A 21,317-nucleotide genomic window follows, 5' to 3' on the forward strand; every position below is an offset into this window, starting at 1 on the left:
TATTAACCATAAAAATGGCTTATAAAATATATAAAATCATACATATATCCATCCATATACAAATCTATATATATATATAAAAGATCATATTCACGGCTCACTATAGATTCTACACCTTCTCTAGCATCTCGTTTAGTCCATTCGGTACTAGGGTGTTTAATTTGAAGATCCAGCACATTTCTTTAGTACATACCGGTAGGTCATGGATTGATTTAGTATGTATATATTTCAACAGAGTAAAAACAGAAAAATCACAATTATGATGCGTGCTAAAATGACGAGAGCCACTATGCTGAGGGAAACCTTTTTTGATGTTACTTCTATGTTTATATATTCTTGTTCTTCCCACATATCGCTTATTACAGGGTACAGCATGGTGTGTCTCATCATTTCAGCACGCATCACAATTATGAAAGGTTTTATTATATATATTTTTGGATTGGAATAAAAGTATCGCTTTGTGTGTTATGGAGGATATCTGATGGTCATTCTCTGTGGAGCGCGGAGTCTTTTTTATTACACCAATATATTGCATCTTGGGTCTTCTAGCAATAGAAGGCAGGAATACTCGGCAGCTCTCCTCAATAGCTTCAGGATAAGAGGGACGACAGGAGGATCCTACACATATATATTATATGCCTAGCGGGATCTGGAGGTGCTAGTGGAGTTTCCTGGGCAGGAACCCCACTAGTCACTGGGTAAGAACCCTTTGTATTTTCTACTACATCCTCTTTACTATAAGGAGATGTGGAGCGCTGTCCTAGTTATATGATATTCATTTGTATAAGAGATGCCCTTAATCCCGACCACCAATGGCCACGGCACACAGATGGATATTTCCATGTCAGCAATGACTGACTGAGCTGGAAACATCCCTTTAAAGGGAATCGGTCATCAAGTATAAGCACCATAAACTAAGTTATAATCTACAGTTTAGGTGACGGGGGTTTAGGGTGCCTCTTTCCGCAGCGTCCCTTGCCAAAGTCAGCATGTGCACTCGTTTCAGAAGGCTGTGCGCACGCACCTGTCATAGAAATGAATGAGAATGTGCAGAATCAGGCTGAAGACAGTCAGACATTCCCTCTCACACATCCGGCCGGCAGCGGGATTTAGCGCACCCCAGTAATTATGATGGCTGATAAGGTGCGCTAAACGCAGCAAATAGAGCAGACGTTGCTCAAAAATCACATAGTTAGAAAATGCCATGATCAAGCGCATGTCTGCGAGGCCCCACTGAAATCAATGGCAGCCGTATACTGCTATTACTGCAGTATTTTTAATCACAGTAAAAAGCACACGTGTGAGAGTGGCCTATAGCTTGCCGTGCCGACTTTGCCCGGAGACACGGCAGGAACAGACTCTGCGTCACACTTCAAAGTGTGTGTATTCTGTAATGCTGGAGTGTCCAAGCACCCTGAAACAGCTGTCTGTGCATGGCTTCTGGCTTGGTTTAATATTCCCAATCATTGATGACTTGTTATAAGGTCACTTTGAAGTGAAGGAATGCTGCCATCCAATAGATGGCGCTGTAGAGGTATTTTTCCCTCTTTCTTATTTGCATAAATTTCCCAGAGGAGCATTGTCTTACAAGTCTCCTTATGTAGCTTTTAGGTGTCCTCATACCCCTTCTGGGTGCTCTCCTTGGGACAGACTATACCTTCCCCCTGATCCATTCACCCCCTAGGTGTCCCCACACACCTTTTTTGGATGCGCTCCTTAAGGAGACACAACACCGCTTCTGACCCTCAGAATAAAACATTCATGAAGTTCTGGGCATCCCTGTAGGGTGATGGGTGATGTGTAGTGACCATCATCAAGGACAGCAGTGCTGAATGATAGGGGTCCCGTGTGACTGTACATCATGGAGACCCACAGAGACAAAGAGATTCTCACCTTTACTAACAGAACGATGGAAATCACCAAGGATACAAAAATCCCAGCAGCAGCGGCGGCAGCAGTTCGGAGTCGAGCGGACGGAGCATCTGAGGAGATAAGCACACAGGAGATCAGTTATAATCACTGTCTGTGTCCGGCCTACATATTTATAACACGATGAGACGTTTTAGGACACTTTGCGTGGAATTTATCAACAGTTTTAAGCAGCTTTCTGGAAATGGAAATTACAACCAACAATGGTGATATCAGTAACTACCGGAGACGGGGGTCCGGGATCTGAGGAGTAACACACGGGGTCTCTGTTATAATCGCAGTATAAGGGCGACTACCCACTACAGTTCTTTTTCACTGCGAAATTTGCAGTGTTTTTTTTTCTGCAGGGGTCTATGGGACTTGTAATGTTAAAAATCGCGATTACACGGTAAATTGCTATTTTGCGCGATCACGATTTTAACATTACAAGTCCCATAGACCCCTGCAGGAAAAAAAAACGCGAATTTCGCAGTGAAAAAAAACCTGTAGTGGGTAGTCACCCTTATGGTGGGGTTTTTTTCCTTTTCTTTTCTTTTGTTAACATAACTGGGGTGCAGCCCGATGTTAGTTTAGACTGCATGGACCCGCCGTACAGCTCTGAATGACAGGAGAGGCTCGTAGGGTGATAGAATCTGCAACTGATTGTCGCTATATTTTCTATACAACAAAACAAAACTTTTCAGAGACCAGATCCAATATATAGAATTACCACCCAATATATTACATTACTGTGCCCATCCTATGGATTGGCTGCAGTCTGTGATGACAGAAAACTTTACAAAAGTACACTTTTTGTAAATCTGCCCCATTATACAGCAGGTGAGCGTCACATAATATCCATGTCATATTATACAACATATCAGCCCGACCGTACTGTGATAAGATAAAGAATCTAACAGGTCTGTGAGCAATATGTGAGGACTATAAAATCCCAGTAATACCCTCTTACCTGTAATCTCCAGTACATGGGGTATAGAAGGTGTGAGGTCAGTATAAGACCCAGTAATACCCTCTTACCTGTAATCTCCAGTACATGGGGTATAGAAGGTGTGAGGTCAGTATAATACCCAGTAATACCCTCTTACCTGTAATCTCCACTACATGGGGTATAGAAGGTGTGAGGTCAGTATAATACCCAGTAATACCATCTTACCTGTGATCTCCACTACATGGGGTACAGAAGGTGTGAGGTCAGTATAATACCCAGTAATACCCCCTTACTTGTAATCTCCAGTACATGGGGTATAGAAGGTTTGAGGTCAGTATAATACCCAGTAATACGCTCTTACCTGTAATCTCTAGTACATGGGGTATAGAAGGTGTGAGGTCAGTATAATACCCAGTAATCTCCAGTACATGGGGTATAGAAGGTGTGAGGTCAGTATAATACCCCAGTAATATCCTCTTACCTGTAATGTTCACTACATGGGGTATAGAAGGTGTGAGGTCAATATAATACCCAGTAATACCCTCTTACCTGTAATCTCCAGTACATGGGGTATAGAAGGTGTGAGGTCAGTATAATACCCCAATAATACCCTCTTACCTGTAATATCCAGCAGGTATTCCCGGGTCTCCTCACTGACTGGGTTTGTGATCCGGACACGGAATCTCCTCCCGGCATCTTCTCTCTGGGCACTCGGGATAATCAGCGTCCCATTGTCATCCATCAGCCGGTATCTGTCAAGTAGAGACCCCCTGTCCACCTCCCAAGTCACAGCCGCCTCCTCTCCAGAGAACTGGACGCTCACAGCAATGTCCTGACCGAGCCGGCTGGAGTTACTGGTTATGTTGGAGATGAGAACTGGATCTGGAAGTATCAGGAGAAGGTCGGTGACCATCAGATTTTCCATAGAGGACAATAGAGAAATGTCTCCTGTGAGCCACCAGCTCTTACCTAGTACAGTGATGGCTGTAGAGTGCGGGAAGCCCCCCGAACTGTTGTGGCGCCAGAGAACATACAGACAGGAGTCGTCCTTCCTGGCATCTGTCAGCCTCCAGCACCCGCTGCTTGTGTTTAGGTGCAGTCTGGGGTCCCAGTGATTATAGGACCAACTATTATCACACCACAACTCCAGTAGTTTAGTCTCTTCAGCTCCACATTCTCTGTTCATCTGCAGGACATCTCTTGTATGAGGACATTTCATGCTGCAGTCAGTGATGTCTGATCCTCTCCGCACATAGACTGATGAGACGGATGACAGGATCTGGATGAGGACACCTGCGAAGACACAAATATGGAGACATCAGTCAATGAAGCAGAGTTCCTCCTCTCTGGAGACATCCTTGTACATTTCCTCCAGGCTGCACTCAGTTTGCTCATTACTAAACCTTGGTTAAAGCAAAATAACTGAAAAAAAAATCCAAAGGAGCAAAAGTAGTTCAACTTTATAAATCAGTAAAAGGATCCAAAAATGAGAAAATTCCGACTGTTTCTGTCCGCACCCTGATCAAGGAGTGAAGGAATGATGGGGTCTTGTATAACCAGTTAGATGGAGCAAGAGAGATCTCACACCGCTGCTAGGAAAATGTAAAGAAAACCCAAAAGTAACTCCTCTAGAGATGCTGGCTTCTCTGAGAGACAGTCCTAAGTACTGAAACAATGGGCTACATGGTAGACGGGCCAGAATACACTGCTGCACCAACACCGCAGAACGGAGGCTTCCAAAACACCAAACATCATCGGGAGACGCCTCAAGACTTCTGTAATAATGTGGAAAGATGAGACCAAAACTGAATCTTATAGTCACAACCATAAATACTATAGAGGAAATCTATCAAGGCTCCATTCATTAGTCTGAATCATATTTATTTATTTATTTATTTATAAGAAGCGCCCACCTGCACTCTAGCGGCCGCCCCACAATCAATACCGTGTCAAGTGGCTTGTCCCGGAGCACAAATAAGCCATTCACTCAAGGCGGTGGAAAGACCTCTAAAAATAAAGGCCTCCCCGTCCCCCTCAACAACAAGAAATCAGATGCAGGGGCAGAGGCTCAAGCCCCCAAACAGTAGATTGGATTACAAAACCCTGAACAGTTAAGGACCACTAAGGTCCAGCAAGAGAACAAGGAGACATCTTGCCTGGACATTTTATGTAGGGGGGAACCTACCAAAACCAGCCATCAAATGTTAACAAGAGAATAATGCTGTTAGATGGGGTACCAAAGAGAAAAGAAGAAGCTGTGTGTGTGGGGGAAATAATCAACACCGACCGCCGAGCTCCAGTGTGCAACCCCAGCAATCATTACCAGATCCAGGAGCACTATCCAGAGCATACTGATTAACTGATCTGAGGTAGGTTAGTGTCCCGGAGGATAAACCCTTTGCATCTAAGGCTCTAGAGCAGGGGTCCCCAACTCCAGTCCTCAGGGACCACCAACAGGTCATGTTTTCAGGATTTCCTATGGTAAGAACACCTGTGGCAATGTGTGAGGCACTGACAATAATTACATCACCTGCGCAATACTGAGGAAATCCTGAAAACATGACCTGTTGGCGGTCCCTGAGGACTGGAGTTGGGGAACACTGCCCTAGAGGTGCAGCAGAGGAACAGGCCCTCGAGCGTCTGCACTCCCAGGGCCTAGTCGGGCGCTATGAGGGGGCTGTGCTACTGATGCAGACATGTTCTCCACTTCAGAAATTGACTGATCTTAAAGGGGTTGTCCGGCCATAAACATTAGGTCTCATTACGTCTGTTTGCCCAATACAATGCACTTTGTAATATACATTGTGCATTGTAAATTAGGCAAACAGAAGTTATTCACTTACCTTTTGGGGTGCCCCCCCGTGTTGCTCCTCGGTTGCCATTGGTTCCGACAAGTCTCTTGTCCTCTTCTTGTCGGGCCAGCTCCAGGTGTTCTCTGCACAGGGACGCGCTTCTTCTACTCCGCACATGCGCAGTAGATCTTCTGCCGGCTGCTTCAGGAAGCTCTGGTCTGCCTGCAGGGGACGCGCGGCCGCGGGATCTTCAGCTGACAGGTAAGGGGAGTGGAGGAGGGGGAGTGGAGTGGAGTGCCGATCTCTCACGGGGGAGGGGTGCTGCGAGCTGTCAGTAGTCAGGGGTGGGTGTGGGGAGGTGTAGGGGTGACAGACCTGTCAGTCAGTAGTCCCGGGATGGGGGTGAGGGGGAAGGTGGGGGAGCTGCTGGTCGGAGCTGTCAGCCAGTGGGGGGGGGGAGGGGGAGGATGCTGCTGGTCAGAGCTGTCAGCTGGTGGCTTGCGGGGGAGGGGGGCACTGGAGGGGGACACTGTGAGGGGGGGGGGATGTGTGTGGGGGCAGTGTGGAGGGGGCGCTGTGTGTGGGCACTGTGAGGGGGGGGGATGTGTGTGTGTCAGTCATGTTTGGTGCTACTTTCACTTTCAATAGCTGAGGATCGCGATTCTCTGCTATTGAAAGTGCTGCTACAGATCACGATCCTGCTAGAGCTGTGACAGTTGTTAGCAGGAGATTCCTTCATCTCCTCAGCATGTCCCCTCATTACTGGACACTGTGACAGGGCTGTCACAGTGTCCAGTAATGAGGGGACATGCTGGGGAGATGAAGGAATCTCCTGCTACAGTTGTCACAGCTCTAGCAGGAGATCGCACTGCTCTCCCTGCCCTCTCATTGCTCTGAATGGGGCCGGACGGCTGCCGGCTCCATTCAAAGCAGTGAAGCGTGCATTTGCATTATGACGCCGGTCCTCCAGTCCTGTGACCGGTGTCATCGGGAGCGCGCACGCTGAGGAGAGAGAGGCAGCAGTGCATCATGGGAACTACCCAGCGGCGCCATCTTTGAAGAATTCTTCAGGCAAACTTTATAAAGGGAAGAAAAGGAATGAAAAGGTAAGCAGAATATCGATTTTTATGGGAAAGGCTGTTGTGTGTGATGCTTCTACTCCACAGGGCATTAATGGGGGGAAAAAAAAAATCAGTTTGGGCGGCGGACAACCCCTTTAACACCTCCCAGCCTTCAGATAGAGTATGGACGGAGTGGTCCCATCCAGCAATCTGAAAAGTTTTGGAAAGGACATGGATTGTAAGGAGTGTCCATAGTGATGTCATCCCGGTCAGAAGATGGAGATGGGGACCTGATCCGCCACAGCCAGAGTCAGATGAGAATGAAATATTTTGGGAATTGTTAGGTGAGAAAAGTAGGGGGAAAAAGCCCTCTGAAACTTCCCGTATTTAGTCATAGTAGTATCCCTGAGATTCAGGGGGGGGGGGGGGGGGAGGAGACATTCCTTAAATTATCAAATGCTACCGATGGGCCGAGAGTTAATATAATGACCAATCACTCTCGTACATGCATTTCTGTAGTGATGATGTCATTGTGTGGCATGCAAGCTCCATGAAAATCCCTCTCTTGGAGTTAATTATGCGGACTTACCCATGCAGCGACCACCATGGCAGGGGCAATCTGGAGCTCCCTCGCCCAGTCCCGAACCCACAGAAGCTCAGTGAAGAGAGGAGAGGCCCCCAATTACACCCATAGCCAAGGCCTCTGGCTGGGGAAGACCTGCATCCACAGGTGTGCCGAGGACAGTAGCGGGCTGATCGGGGACTCCCACCATAGGAATCTTCCTCCACTGGCTTGGCGAGTCCCTCCTGTATGGTATGGCTGGCGGGTGTGTGTCGAGGGATAGCCGCGCGGACCTCCTCACTATTCCAAGTCACGGCCTTGAAGGCTTCGGGCTTCAGCAAAAGACCCATGGACTATTCTTTCCCCCTTCTACTGGGTAGGGGGAGGCAGCGGGATCCAGAGCTGGGGGGTTTTAAACCGCCAGAGGCTTTTCTGAATGTCGCACTGAAGACATCTGCTTGGGCTATCTCAGCAATAGAGAATGCGGCTTTGTAGGCCTCTCTAGACTGCGAGCTCCCGCAGCGGTGCAACGAGTCGGGGGACCGTTCTATCTATTCTGCTGTGTAGGGGAAGGCAGCAGAGACTGAGCTGGTGGGTTTTAGCCTCTCACAGGTCTGGATGGTGGAGGAATTTAGGGCTCAGGAGCGGAGCTCACAGGCCGCACATCTTCACCGATTTCTGGCTAGGACACGTCCCTTCCAATGTAAACTACAGTAAATCTGCTGTGACGTTGGAGGCCAAACCCTGAAGCTAAGCCCCATCCACTTTTCACAAAAGTGGGAATGGTGGCGTAAAGGAAAAAAAAAAATTTAAATTTTTTTGCATAAAAGACAGGCACATGCCAAAATTTGCAACCTTTTATCCTCCACGATTCTGGCACAGAGCCGGCGAGAAATCCCCCCCATAAAGTGTGGAGTGACGTCAACATCACTGATGAAGAGAAGCCCACCATCTCCACCGTGATTCGTGGACGGGAAGGCTGTTTTGGGACTGTTAGTTACAGCGGCGCAGGACGTTTAGTAATAACTGATGACCAGGAATCTGCTGCTGAGCTCCGATTCTTACAGCAACATGAAGAATCAACATTTTGTCTGTTGATGTGATCTTACTGGCGCATGTAATGATGGCGGCTGATGGTGGTCAGAAGTTATCTAAAAGCAACTGTTAGGGTGGCTGCCGACTAGCGATATTTTTTTTTGCGCTGTGAGAGCAAGTGCCTCACAGTGCAGAGGAAACTCTGCGATATCGCACAGCAGCGCTAGCCCCATTGAAAACATAGGGAGTACATTGCAGACTTCTGCAGCAGCTCTGACATCTATGGCAGAGCATTCCTTCATCCCCACAAGGACCTGTCACAGCTGTGGCAGAAGTTTGTGATGCTATCCCATTGCTTTCAATGGGGACGGCACTGCTGCGGCCCCATTGAAAGCAGTGGGTTGCAGGCAACCCCCGCAGCGATGATTTTCTGAGAATGGCTTGAAATATAAGCCCTTCCCTAAAAATCAGCCTTAGCTGTAAAAAAGTAAGAGAAAAAAATATATATACTCACCTAGAAGAGCCGTCCGGCTTTTCTCTCTGGCATAGCAGTCAGGCCGGGGATTGAAAAATTCCCTCCCCCAGGAAGTACTGGTATCATTGACTGAGCGCTCAGCCATTGAATGACAGCTGAGAGCTGCTTGGAATTGGCTGAGTGCTGTGACAAATCATCACAGGCTGGGCTCAGCTGTCATTCAATGGCTAAGTGCTGCCTGTGATTGGCTGAGCGCTCAGCCAATGACACCAGCGCTTTCTGGGGACGGGGATTTTTCAATTCCCGAACTCCACAAGACAGAAGATGACTGCCATGCTGGAGAAAAAAGCCGCACAGCTCTTCTGGGTGAGTATAATTTTTTTTCATCCTTTAAAATTTTTTTTTTTTTATAGCTAGCGCTGATTTTCAGGGAAGGGCTTTCAAGCCCTTCCCCGAAAATCATCGCTGCGGGGGTTGCCTGCAACCCACTGCTTTCAATGGGGCCACAGCAGCGCCAACCTCATTGAACGCAATGGGATAGCATCACAAACGTCTGCCACAGCTGTGGCAGAGGATTCCTTCACCCCCACGGTCCCTGCGGGGATGAAGGAAGCCTCTGGCATAGCTGTCACAGCTGTGGCAGAAGCCCACAATGTATTCCCTATGCTTTCAATGGGGCTGGCGCTGCTGCCGCCGGCTCTTTTGAAAATACTGAGCAATAGCGCAGATTTTTCTTAGCGCTGTGAGACTTAAGAGTAAAAAAAAAAAAAAAAAATCACAAATGAGTATTAAACCATTAAAAAATCATTGGTTTCATAATCACCGCTCTCGCACCGCGGGAAAAAATATCGCTGGTGGGTAGCCACCCTTCCTGTCAACACTCTGTCAGCAAGAAGGAAGGGATCCTCAGCGCAGCTAAATAGGCAGGTAATAGCCATTTACCTTGCAGCTGGGCTGGGAGCACTGAGGAGGGTTAACTCCTGCATTGCTGATATAAAGTAGAAGTAAAGAGTCCATTTATAAAGGAGGAGCAGAGCGACGTCCTCATCTGCCCAGAATAGCAAGAGGGCGGCAGACATGGATAGCTGACCTAACAGAGGAAAAAGTCCTCCATTTCATGATGAATTAAAATGTGTGAAGCATACAAGGCATACTTTGGGATGCCTGTTAGAGACCAGGACGAATCATGAGCTCAACATTTCACATGTAAGAAGAGTAAGAAAACTCTATAAGGATGGTACAGAGGAGAAAAGAGGGCTATGAAGTTAGGTGTTCCACAAAATTGGTGAGAACCCACAGATCATTCCATGGACTGCTATTTTTGCATGGGGGAACCTTCTGAAATGATGTGCTGACAAGAAAGTACCTGCGGCTTTGGGTTATTTTCTTTTTTATGTATATATTGTTGTTTTATTCTGCAATTATTTTTTACTGATGTATGTAATTATGTTTTTCCTATCTATGTCCCCCATGATGTCATATAAGACCTCTGGGGCACATTCACAGGTTTTTGTTTTTTTTTATTATTACTTGATACTTTCCCACTGTAGCTGGCGCACCTATAGGAGCCGCAGTTACAGGGAGAAACATCCCCTGTAGTGACAATAGTCACTGGCAGAGCATAACAGGATCTATAATGACCCTGCAGCTCTGCTGTAGCAGGGAATCCTGGCGGTCACGTGACCCCCGGGCTCCTGTAGTGGAAAAAACACTTCCACTTTTAGTGCATAGCGCTCATTGAGCTATGTTTACTAAAGAAAGGAGGAGGCAGAAAGGGTTAAAACCCCCTTCTCCTCCGGGTTACCAGCTGTAACAGCTGACAACTGGTCCTGCTTCTGATTCATTTCAGAAGCAGGAGGCTTTAATCTCCGCTGTAATTTTACATACGGATGGGCTTAAAGCCCGGGACCAAACGCCGTATATTTACAGTGCCTGGCCCTTAATGGGTTAAAGCAGTATTACACCATAATGGTAACAAGAATCATTCTCTTCCTCATTCAGCTCAAATTAGAGATTTCAAAAACGTGAAGAGATTACTAAATGCATTGAAATATGAGGAATATGGATGGGAAGTTATTGGAGACTTCAAAATGGTTGCATTCTTGATGGGTCTTCAAGGAGGGTTTACTAAGTTTCCATGCCATCTTCGTCTTTGGGATAGAGACACTAGAGCGCACGACCACAGACGATATTGGCCTGAACATATGGAGTTTTTTGTGTGAATAATATTAAATAGAAGACACTTGTAGACCCTCGAAAGGTGCGAATGCCACCTTTGTACATCACAGTAGACCTCATGGGGCAATCTGTCACGGCTTTGGACAAGAAATCAGCGGCATTCAAGAAGTTACAAGATCTTTTCACGAAGCTTTCAGAAGCAAAAGTTAAAGCCGGCGTTTTTGTTGGACCTCAAATCAAGAAAGTCATTGAGTGTCAAGAGTTTCCCCAACCTTCTAGAAAAACAAGCGTCTGATCAGTTGTGTTCAAGTAGTTAAAAGCTTCCTAGGAAATCAGAAAGCTGAAAACAGTGCTAAGTTGGTTGAGACTCTGGTGCAAAACGACAGCAAAATGGGCTTCAGGATGTCTTTAAAAGGATATATCCTTGCTGAGATTTAAAGAAAACTTTGGTGCCTATTCCGAGGGGCAAGGAGAGCGTTTCATCAAGACATCCTATAATTCGAACATCGCTACCATGGAAACTACAATAAAACCGTGATTGGGGACTAATCTGTGAAAGCGATCTGACATACCCTCACAAATCTTGCAAAACTACAAGTTTCTACACATTCCTTTTCATTCATTTGTAGTATTTTGGTTAAAATATATGAATGGTTTAACATATAATGTTTTTTATCCTTCTATTACCTGAAACCCAAAAGTTTGCTAAATTTCCTTAATAAAAATATGCCACTTTTAACGTTTCAGTGCGAACACCGCAAAAACAAAGTTTTTGCAATTTAATAAACTTTTTCCGTGTTTTTATCATCGAACCAATTAGGAAAAAATAGATTATACCTACCCGATAATCGGGTTTCCAGGAGTCTCTACGACAGCACCAATTGAGATTGCCTCCTCCTGATAGGACAGGAACATACTGAGAGGTTAAAAGCTCCCCCCCTTCCCCACTTTCCTCAGTGGATTCTAACGAATTGCCGGGGTAGGAGCTCAACTTAAATTTTTTCCCTAACTGGGTTTTTTTTTTGGGGGGGGGGGGGGGGGGGGAATTATACTCTATAATTTCTTCTCTATCTTCTTAGGGGGGGGGGGGGGGGAATGTACGGGTGCTGTCGTGGAGACTCCTGGAAACCCGATTATCAGGTAGGTATAATCTATTTTTTCCCCAGTCGTCTCCACGACAGCACCAATTGAGATGTACCAACTAAAGTATTTCCCTAGGGTGGGATTGCTGCCGAGAGGACTTTGCGGCCGAAGGCCATATCCTCATCCTGCTGCACTTTTACCCTATAGTGTTTTATGAACGTGTGGGGTTTTTTCCAGTCTGCGGCTTTGCATATCTGCTCGACCGAGGCTGAGCTGTGTTCGGCCCATGAGGATGCTACTGCCCTTGTAGAATGGGCTTTAAGAGCTAAGGGGATTTCCTTCCCGAAGGCCCTATAGGACTCTATAATGGCCAGGCGGATCCACCTCGCTATGGAGCTTTTTGCTGCTTTGCTCCCTTTGTTTGGGCCACTGAACTGGACGAACAGGTTGTCATCCCGTCTCCAGTGGCTTGTCGCGTCTATGTAGCCTAGGACTGCTCTCCTCACATCCAGGCAGTTTAGGGTTTTTTCTTTTTCGTTTTACTGAAGAAGGAGGGAATTATTATGTCTTGGGACCTATGAAAATGTGATACTACTTTCGGCATGAAGGCAAGGTCCATTTTAAATACTAATTTGGTGTCCGAGATTTTCAAAAACGGGTGGCGAATGGACAGGGCCTGCAACTAGCTAACCCGCCTTGCGGAGGTGATGGCTACTAGGAAAATAGTCTTGATCGTAAGCATTTTTAATCGGTAATGCTACAATCGGCTCAAATGGTTCCGCTGTCATGGCTTTTAGGGCCCAATTCAGGTTCCAGTCTGGACAAACATTTATGGGCCTGGGTCGCAGTCTAGCTACTGCTGTCAGGAATCTGCTGACCCATCTGTTCTCTGCGAACTTTGTGTCGCATATAGCGCTAAGGGCTGTGACCTGGACTTTCAGGGTACTTGGAGAGAGGCCCATCTCTAGACCCTCCTGCAAGAACTCTAAGATCAGAGGGATATCCGGGATGGAATCCCAGGAATCCCTTCCCTGTCTCCATGAGGAAAACCTTCTCCAAACCTTCTGTTAAGTGGAGCCTGTCTATGCCCGGGTGGTTCAGTGCCCCTGTGATAGCAGATCTGTCCAGGTAGGAAAGATGACTGGGTCCTGGATGCTCAATGTTGTCAGGAGACCGAACCAACTTCTCTTGGGCCAGAAGGGGGTCACCAGGATTAGTGTGCATACCTGAGTTCTGAAATGTTGTAAGACCCTGGGAATCAGCGGTATCGGAGGAAAGGCATACGTCAGCCCCTCTCCCCAGTCCTGGCCTAGGGCGTCTATTGCTGTAGGACGATCTCCTGGCCGGTGGGAGAAATAGTTGCTTACTTTGGCGTTCTCCCTGGTTGCGAATAGGTCTAACTGTGGGGTCCCCCACCGGTTGGTCAGGATTCTGAATGCTTCCTGGGAGAGACCACTCTCCTGGGTCTATTTGCCTCCTGCTGAGAAAATACGCTTTTTGGTTTAGTGCCCCCTTCAAGTGTGTTGCCGTGATCGAAAGGATCCGGCCCTCTGCCCAGCGGAAAATTTTCTGCGCGATGTTTTGCAGGGCGGGAGACCTTGTGCCCCCTTGGTGCCGAATATGGGCGACCGCGGTGGTATTGTCCGACAATATCCTTATATGCTGGTTCTGTAGCGAGTTTCCTAACTGCTGTAGGACCTGCCATACGGCCTGTAGTTCCCTGTAGTTTGAGGATTGGTCTCTTATCCTTTGTGGCCATGGGCCCTGAAGGAACTGGTCCCCCACATGTGCTCCCCATCCCCGGGCGCTTGCGTCCGTTGTGATGTGCGTGGCCGGGTTCTGTATCCAGTGGACCCCTATCTGCAGGTTCGCTGGGGATGTCCACCAACGCAGGGATGTTTTCACTGTGTTTGGGATGTACATTCTTGCCCCTAGAGAGGACTGTTTTTTGTCCCACGTGGATAGGACTGAGGCTTGCAGAGCTCTGGTGTGAGCCTGGGCCCAAGCTACTCCTGGAATGCATGACGTCAGGCTTCCCAGGAGACACATGGCTTCCCGAATTGTGCATGATCATCTCCGTAGGAAGGTTTTGACCAGCCGTCTGGTTTTTTTTGTATTTTTTCCTCGGGCAGGCAGGAGCATTGAGATTCTGAGTTGAGTGTTATGCCCAGAAACGTTTTTTCCCTGCCGGGGTTTAAGCTAGATTTTTCCCAGTTTATGATCCATCCTAGGGACTGGAGAAGTTCTAACAAAATCTCCAGGTGTTTCGTTAGGAGTTCTCTGGACTCTGCTATTATCAAAATATCGTCCAGGTAGGGTATTATTAGGACCGACTTCTTCCTCAGGTAGGCGGCTACCTCTGCCATAATTCTGGTGAAAATTCTGGGTGCTGAGGAGATCCCGAAAGGTAGGCATCTGAATTCATGGTGCTCTATTCCTTTGCCCAAATCCACTGTGAACCTTAGGTATTTCTGGGACCCCTCGTGGATCGGCACGTGGAAATAAGCGTCTTTTAGATTGATGGATGCCATGTAGGCCCCTCTGGGAATCAACTTTATTGTTGAGGAGATGGACTCCATTTTGAATTTCCTGTATTTGACGCAGGCATTCAGAGGCTTCAGATTTACTATCATCCGCTGTTTCCCGCAGGGTTTTTTTTACTAGGAAGAGCCTGGAATAATGGCCCTGGGTTTCCTCGTTTCGTGGTACGGGGGATATTGCGTTCAGTTGTTGTAGCTCCCGAACGCTTTGCCTTAGTAGGTGTAACTGTTGCCCTGAGCCTCTCGTGGTAACGAATTTCCTTCTGGGGAGGGACACCAGTTCTATCCGGTATCCCTGCTGTAAGATCTTTGGGATCCATGTGCCTTCGCAAATCGTGGCCCATTGATCCGCAAAGCTCCACAGCCTTGCCCCTACGGGGATGGCGTCAGGGTCTCTGCTTTGGTTCCCCATGGTGGGGGTTAAAGAGGATATTTCTTCCTCTGCCCCCCTTGGGGTAACTCCAGCGTCCCGTCTTGCCCTTGCCTCAGTAGGTCTCGGGCTGTTGTACTGGGGCCCGGAAGAAGGTTTTCCCTCTCTGTGGCTTTTCTTCCGGGAATCCCCTCTTTCTGTCGGCCGCCTTCTCCAGGATCTTGTCCAAGTCCGGTCAGAACAGAAACTGACCGTAGAACGGGAGGGCGCATAGCTTGTTTTTAGAGGCTAGGTCGCCTGACCACGACTTCAGCCATAACACCCTTCTGGCTGAGTTAGACCAGGCTGTAGCTTTCGCCGAGAGCTTGACTGTTTCGGCCCCTGCATCTGCTAGGAAATTTGTTGCCATCCGCAGGATAGGTAGAGAGTTTAGGATCTGTTCCCTTGGCGTCTTATTGGTTAAATGTAGCTCCAGCTGTTCTAGCCATACCCCCAGAGTCCGCGCCACGCAAGTGGCTGCGATCCCTGGCCTGAGTATGTTTGCCGCTGCCTCCCATGATTTTTTTAGGAGGCCTTCAGCTTTGCGATCCATGGGATCTTTTAATTGTGCGGCGTCCTCAAAGGGCAGGGTCGTCCTCCTAGCTACTTTGGCCACTGGGACATCTACCTTGGGTACCTCCTCCCAGCTTGCGCAAACTTCCTCCTCGAATGGGTACCTTCTTTTTACACCTCTAGCGGAGAAGGAACCTGCGTCGGGTTTCTTCCACTCTTTTCGGATAATTCTGGTGATATTTTTGTGGACAGGGAAGGTATGCTTACGCCTCTTCCTCAGTCCCCCGAATATCTCATCTTGCAGGGTGCGCGGTTCTCTGGGCTCTTCCATTTTTAGCATAGCCCTGACCGACCTAATCAGTTCCGTTAAGTCGTCTTGATGGAAAAGGTACTTTTTGTAGTCCTCATCATATGAGGACTCCTCGGTCGCCGGTTCCTCTTGCTCCGACCCGATTGAACTCTCGGAGTCGGAAGGCTCCTCGGGAACATACGCCTTTTTCTGGAGCTTAGCTGGCGGCGCTATCTGTGACGTTAGGGCTGATCGAACCTCCTCTTTCACCAGCTTCCTAACGTCCTCCATGAATCCCCCCGATTCCTCTTTGACTAGCCTAGCTACGCATGCCTTGCATAGAGGCCTCTGGTACGAAGCTGGCAGTCTTGTCCCGCACTCCGCGCATTTTTTGAGTTTTGTTCTGGGGGGGGGGGGGGGGGGGGGACGTCTTTTTTATCCCCCTGACAAAAGAGCATTTTTTGCGGGTAAATATGCAATTTTACATACACAATACACTGGATTTTGCATTTGTATTTTGCCGCACTGGCTACTTACGGCCGCTGTGGCTGAGGTTTCAGCTGTCTCTGGTGCTGGAGCACTCATTACTATACTGGTGCTGCAGACACCTTGCGACCTGTAGTGCTGGTCCACCTTCTGGCTTCTCTCAGGTTCCTTATTTGGAATTTTCGCGCTCCTGCACTAAGCCCCGCCCCCTCCGTGCGCCTCCTGATGCGAGTGCGATGACGTCATCGCGTTGGACACGTGACGCCCCGCCCCCCGCCATTAAAGGGCTTCCTGGAGCACCGCGCTGTGACTATACGAGGAGGAGTAGGGGGAATGAGGCTCCCCCGCTTTGTACCCCCCATGGGCCGCCGCGTGAGGAACCTGGCCCGGGGGTTACCACCCCATGTGGCGTCCCGGGAGTCGTCTGGCTGGAAGGGAGGACAGGCTGACCCACTGCCCTCCGATCCGCCCGTGAGTAGGCTTCCGGCTGGCTTCTCCACCAGCCCCTCTCAGAGATCCTGCCTCCTGGCAGGACAGGAAGACACTGAGGAAAGTGGGGAAGGGGGGAGCTTTTAACCTCTCAGTATGTTCCTGTACTATCAGGAGGAGGCAATCTCAATTGGTGCTGTCGTGGAGATGACTGGGAAAATGACATTTATAACACAGGAAAAAAAAAACAACTCATGCTACATAGTGTAATCGTCCCGTGTAACCACATACAGCGACTGAATGACGTGTCATTCAGTGTAAACAGCAGTCCTTCACTTTTGAATGACTGCCTGCTTACTGTGAATGGAGCTGGCGAAGGAAGTGGGGGTGAAGGAATGCTCCCGGCCCGCACCGCCTGCATTCTGGCAATGCCTCTGTAGTGACAGCAGTCACTGGCACAGCTGATCCGGGTCTGCTACGACCCTGTAGCTCTGCTGTGCCATGCGGGCACCTGGCAGCCACGTGATCGCCGGGTCTAATAGTCAAAGTAATACTTCAACTTTCTCTCTTTAGTTTATAGGGTTCATTGAGCACTATGTAGTCTGGAAAGTAGAAGACAGAAGTGGTTGAAAACTGCTTCTACATTCTCCTTTGGGTCCTCAGCTATGTCTGACATCAGATTGCAGGAGCTTTAATCCCATGCTGTACTTCTGCGATTGGCCAGGATTAAAGCCTAGGACCAAGCACCCTAAATTTACTACGATTGGTCCTCAAGGGGTTAAAAAGACATCAAAAGCATGTAATTAGCACCTATAGAACCGATCCACACCCCTGCTGATCGTCCCTTTACACGACCTGATTCCAAACACTCGGCCCTGGTTATTGGCCCCATGTATAAGCACCAACAGTTTACCAAACAGCAACTACAATGAAGCACCGGCTGTCAAGAAGTGCAAATTAAGTGATGATTCAACATAGGGGAAATTTACGAAGTCCAGCATCTGAGACTCCGACTTAATATGATTTTCTCCAGCGCACAGAATACATGAAGAGGCGCAGGACTCTCCATATATACAGTATATCCTGGTGGGGGATGCACTGGGGTAAATGATACACAAGACTGTCAGTCCAGGATGGCCACTCCCCACCTGACAAACCCCACCTACTTAAAAAAAAATTGGGGACCAAAGAAATTTGCACCATTTTTACACTAGAAGCAGGCGCAAACCCTTTGGCAAATGTGCCCTATATTATAGACCCAGCACATTCCCCAGTCTTCTCAGGGGCCAATAATCCTAAGGAGTCAAAAATAACATAATATCTGGAGAACAATAAATATAAACAGACCATAAAAGTGACTTACAAATCCCAATATATACAGCAGGATGTGTGCTGCCAGTCTAGTATGCCCAGGAGTAGCGCTACACCAAGCCTCATTCACGAGGCTGGTCAGGGTGGCATCCAGGGCAAATCTGAGGTGATCCATCGGCTCATATCAAACCAAGTTTATATGCGAGTCTATCGAGCATGCATAACTCATTCCCGTCAGCGGAGCGCGCATGCTTTAGGCCCAATGCCCACGGACGGATTTTTGTTGTGGAATTCGCGGCCAGACACCCACCGGCCATTCTGCAGCAATGTCCGGCCATAGCATGCAATGTTAAATGATTCTTCCCTGCATACAAGTGGAAATCAATCACTTGCGTTTTACGCTCACGGAAGAAGAATCGCAGCATATTCTGTTTGGTGCAGGAAATCGCACAAATTACTTCCATTGCTGTCAATAGAAGCAGTCTGATCCGCGCCGATTCCAAAATGGTAATTTTAAAATCACCGCGGATCCGTGTCATCGCCGGCACGTCATGCCCTGCAGTGCCCATGCATGCTGGCTGAGACACTCGCAGCGGATCTGAACTGGTGAGTATAAGTCACTGGCCGTGGGCAGGAGGCCTTACTCATCCCCATCAGCGGAGCGCGCATGCACATCCGCTGGTCTCAACACCTAACAGTCTGGTCAGACGCTCCTCTCTACTGGTGGTCTGTAGGGGGCGTCCTGAGCCCGGTCACCTTGTGTGCCCCCACACACCTGCTGGTCCCAACACCCCCTAACAGTCCGGTCAGAACAGCCGGTGGGGGACAATTCATCGATAGGACCATCCAGCTTCTCACATCCCAATAATGCGCCCCTCTCAGACTCTGGTAACGGGGGGAAATCTCTTCTCTGCGTCGTAGAGGCGTCTAGTGGTCAACAAGCTCTACACAAGCGGAAGAAGAGGTCACCACACACAAGGAGCCTCCGAGAGCCTCTTATAGGCTAAGGGGGAACCACTTTTAGGGTCTTAGGTGGAAAGACCGTTCATCTACTCACACCGCAACTCTCATCATTTACAGACCTGCCTGAGATGGAACTACTCCCTTCTGCAGGCTCAGCATCTCTGTCATAAGGTGGTCTAGAAGTTCCAGAGAACAGCAGCTCCAGTTGTGGCACAAGGCAGGACTGGGCATCCTGTACCGCTCCTGCTTCTAGCTCTGCACTGTCCGGTGGGCATTAGGGGGCATGGGCCTGAACTGAGCCTGCGATATCGGCACCTGGAGTGGGCTGTGACTGACAGTCATCTCCTGCTCCAACAGTGGGGATCAGTGAGCACTAGAGATGAGCGAGCATACTCGTCCAAGCTTAATGCTCGTTCGAGTATTAGGGGTGTTCGAGATGCTCGTTACTCGAGGCGAGCACCACGCGGTATTCGAGTCAATTCCATTTCCTTCCCTGAAAGTTTTGCGCCATTTTTTGGCCAATAGACATGCAGGGAAGGCATTACCACTTCGTCCTGTGACGTTACAGCCCTATCCCACCCCCCTGCAGTGAGTGGCTGGTGAGATCAAGTGACCGCCGAGTATATAAGGCAGCCCCACCCGCTGCTTGCCTCAGACACACGCTGGCAGAGATTAGGGAGAGTGCTGCTGCTGCTATAGGGAGAGTGTTAGCGTCTTCAAGAACCCCAATGGTCCTTCTTAGGGCCACATCTGACCATGTGCATTACTGTTGTGGCTGCTGGGAGCAGTTTTGCTAATTTTATTTTTTTTTTAGTTTTATATCGGGCGTGCAGCCCCATTACAGCTATAGAGTTCTCAGGCTGCAGTCTGTACTACGTAGTATAGGGGAAGTATTGGTGAAGCAGGGACAGTGGTAGTGTAGAATCCTGTCTGGAAGAACCCCAACGGTCCTTCTTAGGGCCACATCTTACCGTGTGAATTACAGTTGTGGCTGCTAGGAGCAGTTTTGCACCAATTTTTTTTTCATCTTGGGCTCTGCAGACTATTGCGTTCTCAGTCTGCAGCCAATTATACAGAGTATAGGGGAAGTATTGGTGAGGCAGGGACAGTGGTAGTGTAGAATCCTGTCAACAAGTACCCCAAAAAAGCTCCTGTTTAGGGCCATCTGTGACCGTGTGCATTACTGTTGTGGCTGCTAGGAGCAGTTTTGCACCAATTTTTTTTTTTCATCTTGGGCTCTGCAGACTATTGCGTACTCAATCTGCAGCCAATTATACAGAGTACAGGGGAAGTATTGGTGAGGCAGGGACAGTGGTTGTGTGGAATCCTGCCTAGAAGAACCCCAACGGTCCTTCTTAGGGCCACATCTTACCGTGTGCATTACTGTTGTGGCTGCTAGGAGCAGTTTTGCACCAATTTTTTTTTTCAGCTTGGGCTCTGAAGACTATTGCATTCTCAGTCTGCAGCCAATTATACAGAGTATAGGGGAAGTATTGGTGAGGCAGGGACAGTGCTACTGTAGAATCCTGTCAACAAGTACCCCAAAAACGCTCCTGTTTAGGGCTATCTGTGACCGTGTGCATTTAACTCCGTGGCTGCAGGCAGTTGTAGTACCTCACTATTGCACAGCTAGGCCTGCTTGCAGGCTTCTGTATAATTTTTTTCCTGGGTGCAGTTTGCGTAACATAAGCGCTGTTTTCCTCCAACTGCATGCCAATAATTCAAAAATTTTTTACACCGCCAATTTTTCTGCGGCCCAAAAGGCTCATATAACTTTTGTCAAACAGTAGTTCTATGTTTCTAACTGAAGCATTGAAACTTCAACATGAACCAATTTTTTTTAACAGGGCTGCCAGGCTCTGTTACAAATTAATCCACAGTAAGCTTACATATTAATGGGTTTCACCTGCCCTTTGAGTTGAGCAATTTTTCTGGGGTACATTTGTACTGTTGGTACAGCAATTTTTTGGGCCCTCGCCTACACTGTAATCCAAGTAATTTTTCCAGCCTTCGCCTGCACTCATGGTATCCCAATGTGTCAGGGGTTGGCCTACACTCTTGCTACAGAAATGTCACCCGGGTCTGCCTGCCTATACTTCTGCCACAGTAATGCTGCAGGGGTCTGCCTATACTTCTGCGACAGAAATGTTACTTCGGTCTGCCTATACTTCTGCTCCTAAAAAAGGTTACTGGGCTCTGTCTACACTGCTGCAAATGAAATGTTACTGGGCTCTGTCTGCACTGCTGCTACTGAAATGTTACTGAGCTCTGTCTGCACTGCTGCAAATGAAATGTTACTGGGCTCTGTCTGCACTGCTGCTACTGAAATGTTAC

General features: G+C 48.3%; 1 protein-coding gene and 1 long non-coding RNA gene across 2 annotated transcripts in view; both read right to left on the reverse strand.

Moving 5' to 3' along the window:
* The window catches only part of LOC136625240 (uncharacterized), a 262,243-nt gene that overhangs the window by 136,688 nt on the left and 104,238 nt on the right, over positions 1 to 21,317 (reverse strand). The gene's annotated exons all lie outside the window — the stretch shown is intronic.
* The window catches only part of LOC136624585 (uncharacterized), a 32,628-nt gene that overhangs the window by 2,396 nt on the left and 8,915 nt on the right, over positions 1 to 21,317 (reverse strand). The window contains exons 2-4 of the mRNA XM_066598545.1: positions 3,827 to 4,150; positions 3,476 to 3,739; positions 1,894 to 1,982 (exon numbers count right to left, since the gene is read on the reverse strand). Coding sequence (XP_066454642.1) covers positions 1,894 to 1,982; positions 3,476 to 3,739; positions 3,827 to 4,150 — 677 coding nt within the window. The remainder of the gene's footprint in view (positions 1 to 1,893; positions 1,983 to 3,475; positions 3,740 to 3,826; positions 4,151 to 21,317) is intronic.

This window comes from Eleutherodactylus coqui, chromosome 4 (genome assembly GCF_035609145.1).
Source record: "Eleutherodactylus coqui strain aEleCoq1 chromosome 4, aEleCoq1.hap1, whole genome shotgun sequence".
Classification (NCBI taxonomy): domain Eukaryota; kingdom Metazoa; phylum Chordata; class Amphibia; order Anura; family Eleutherodactylidae; genus Eleutherodactylus; species Eleutherodactylus coqui.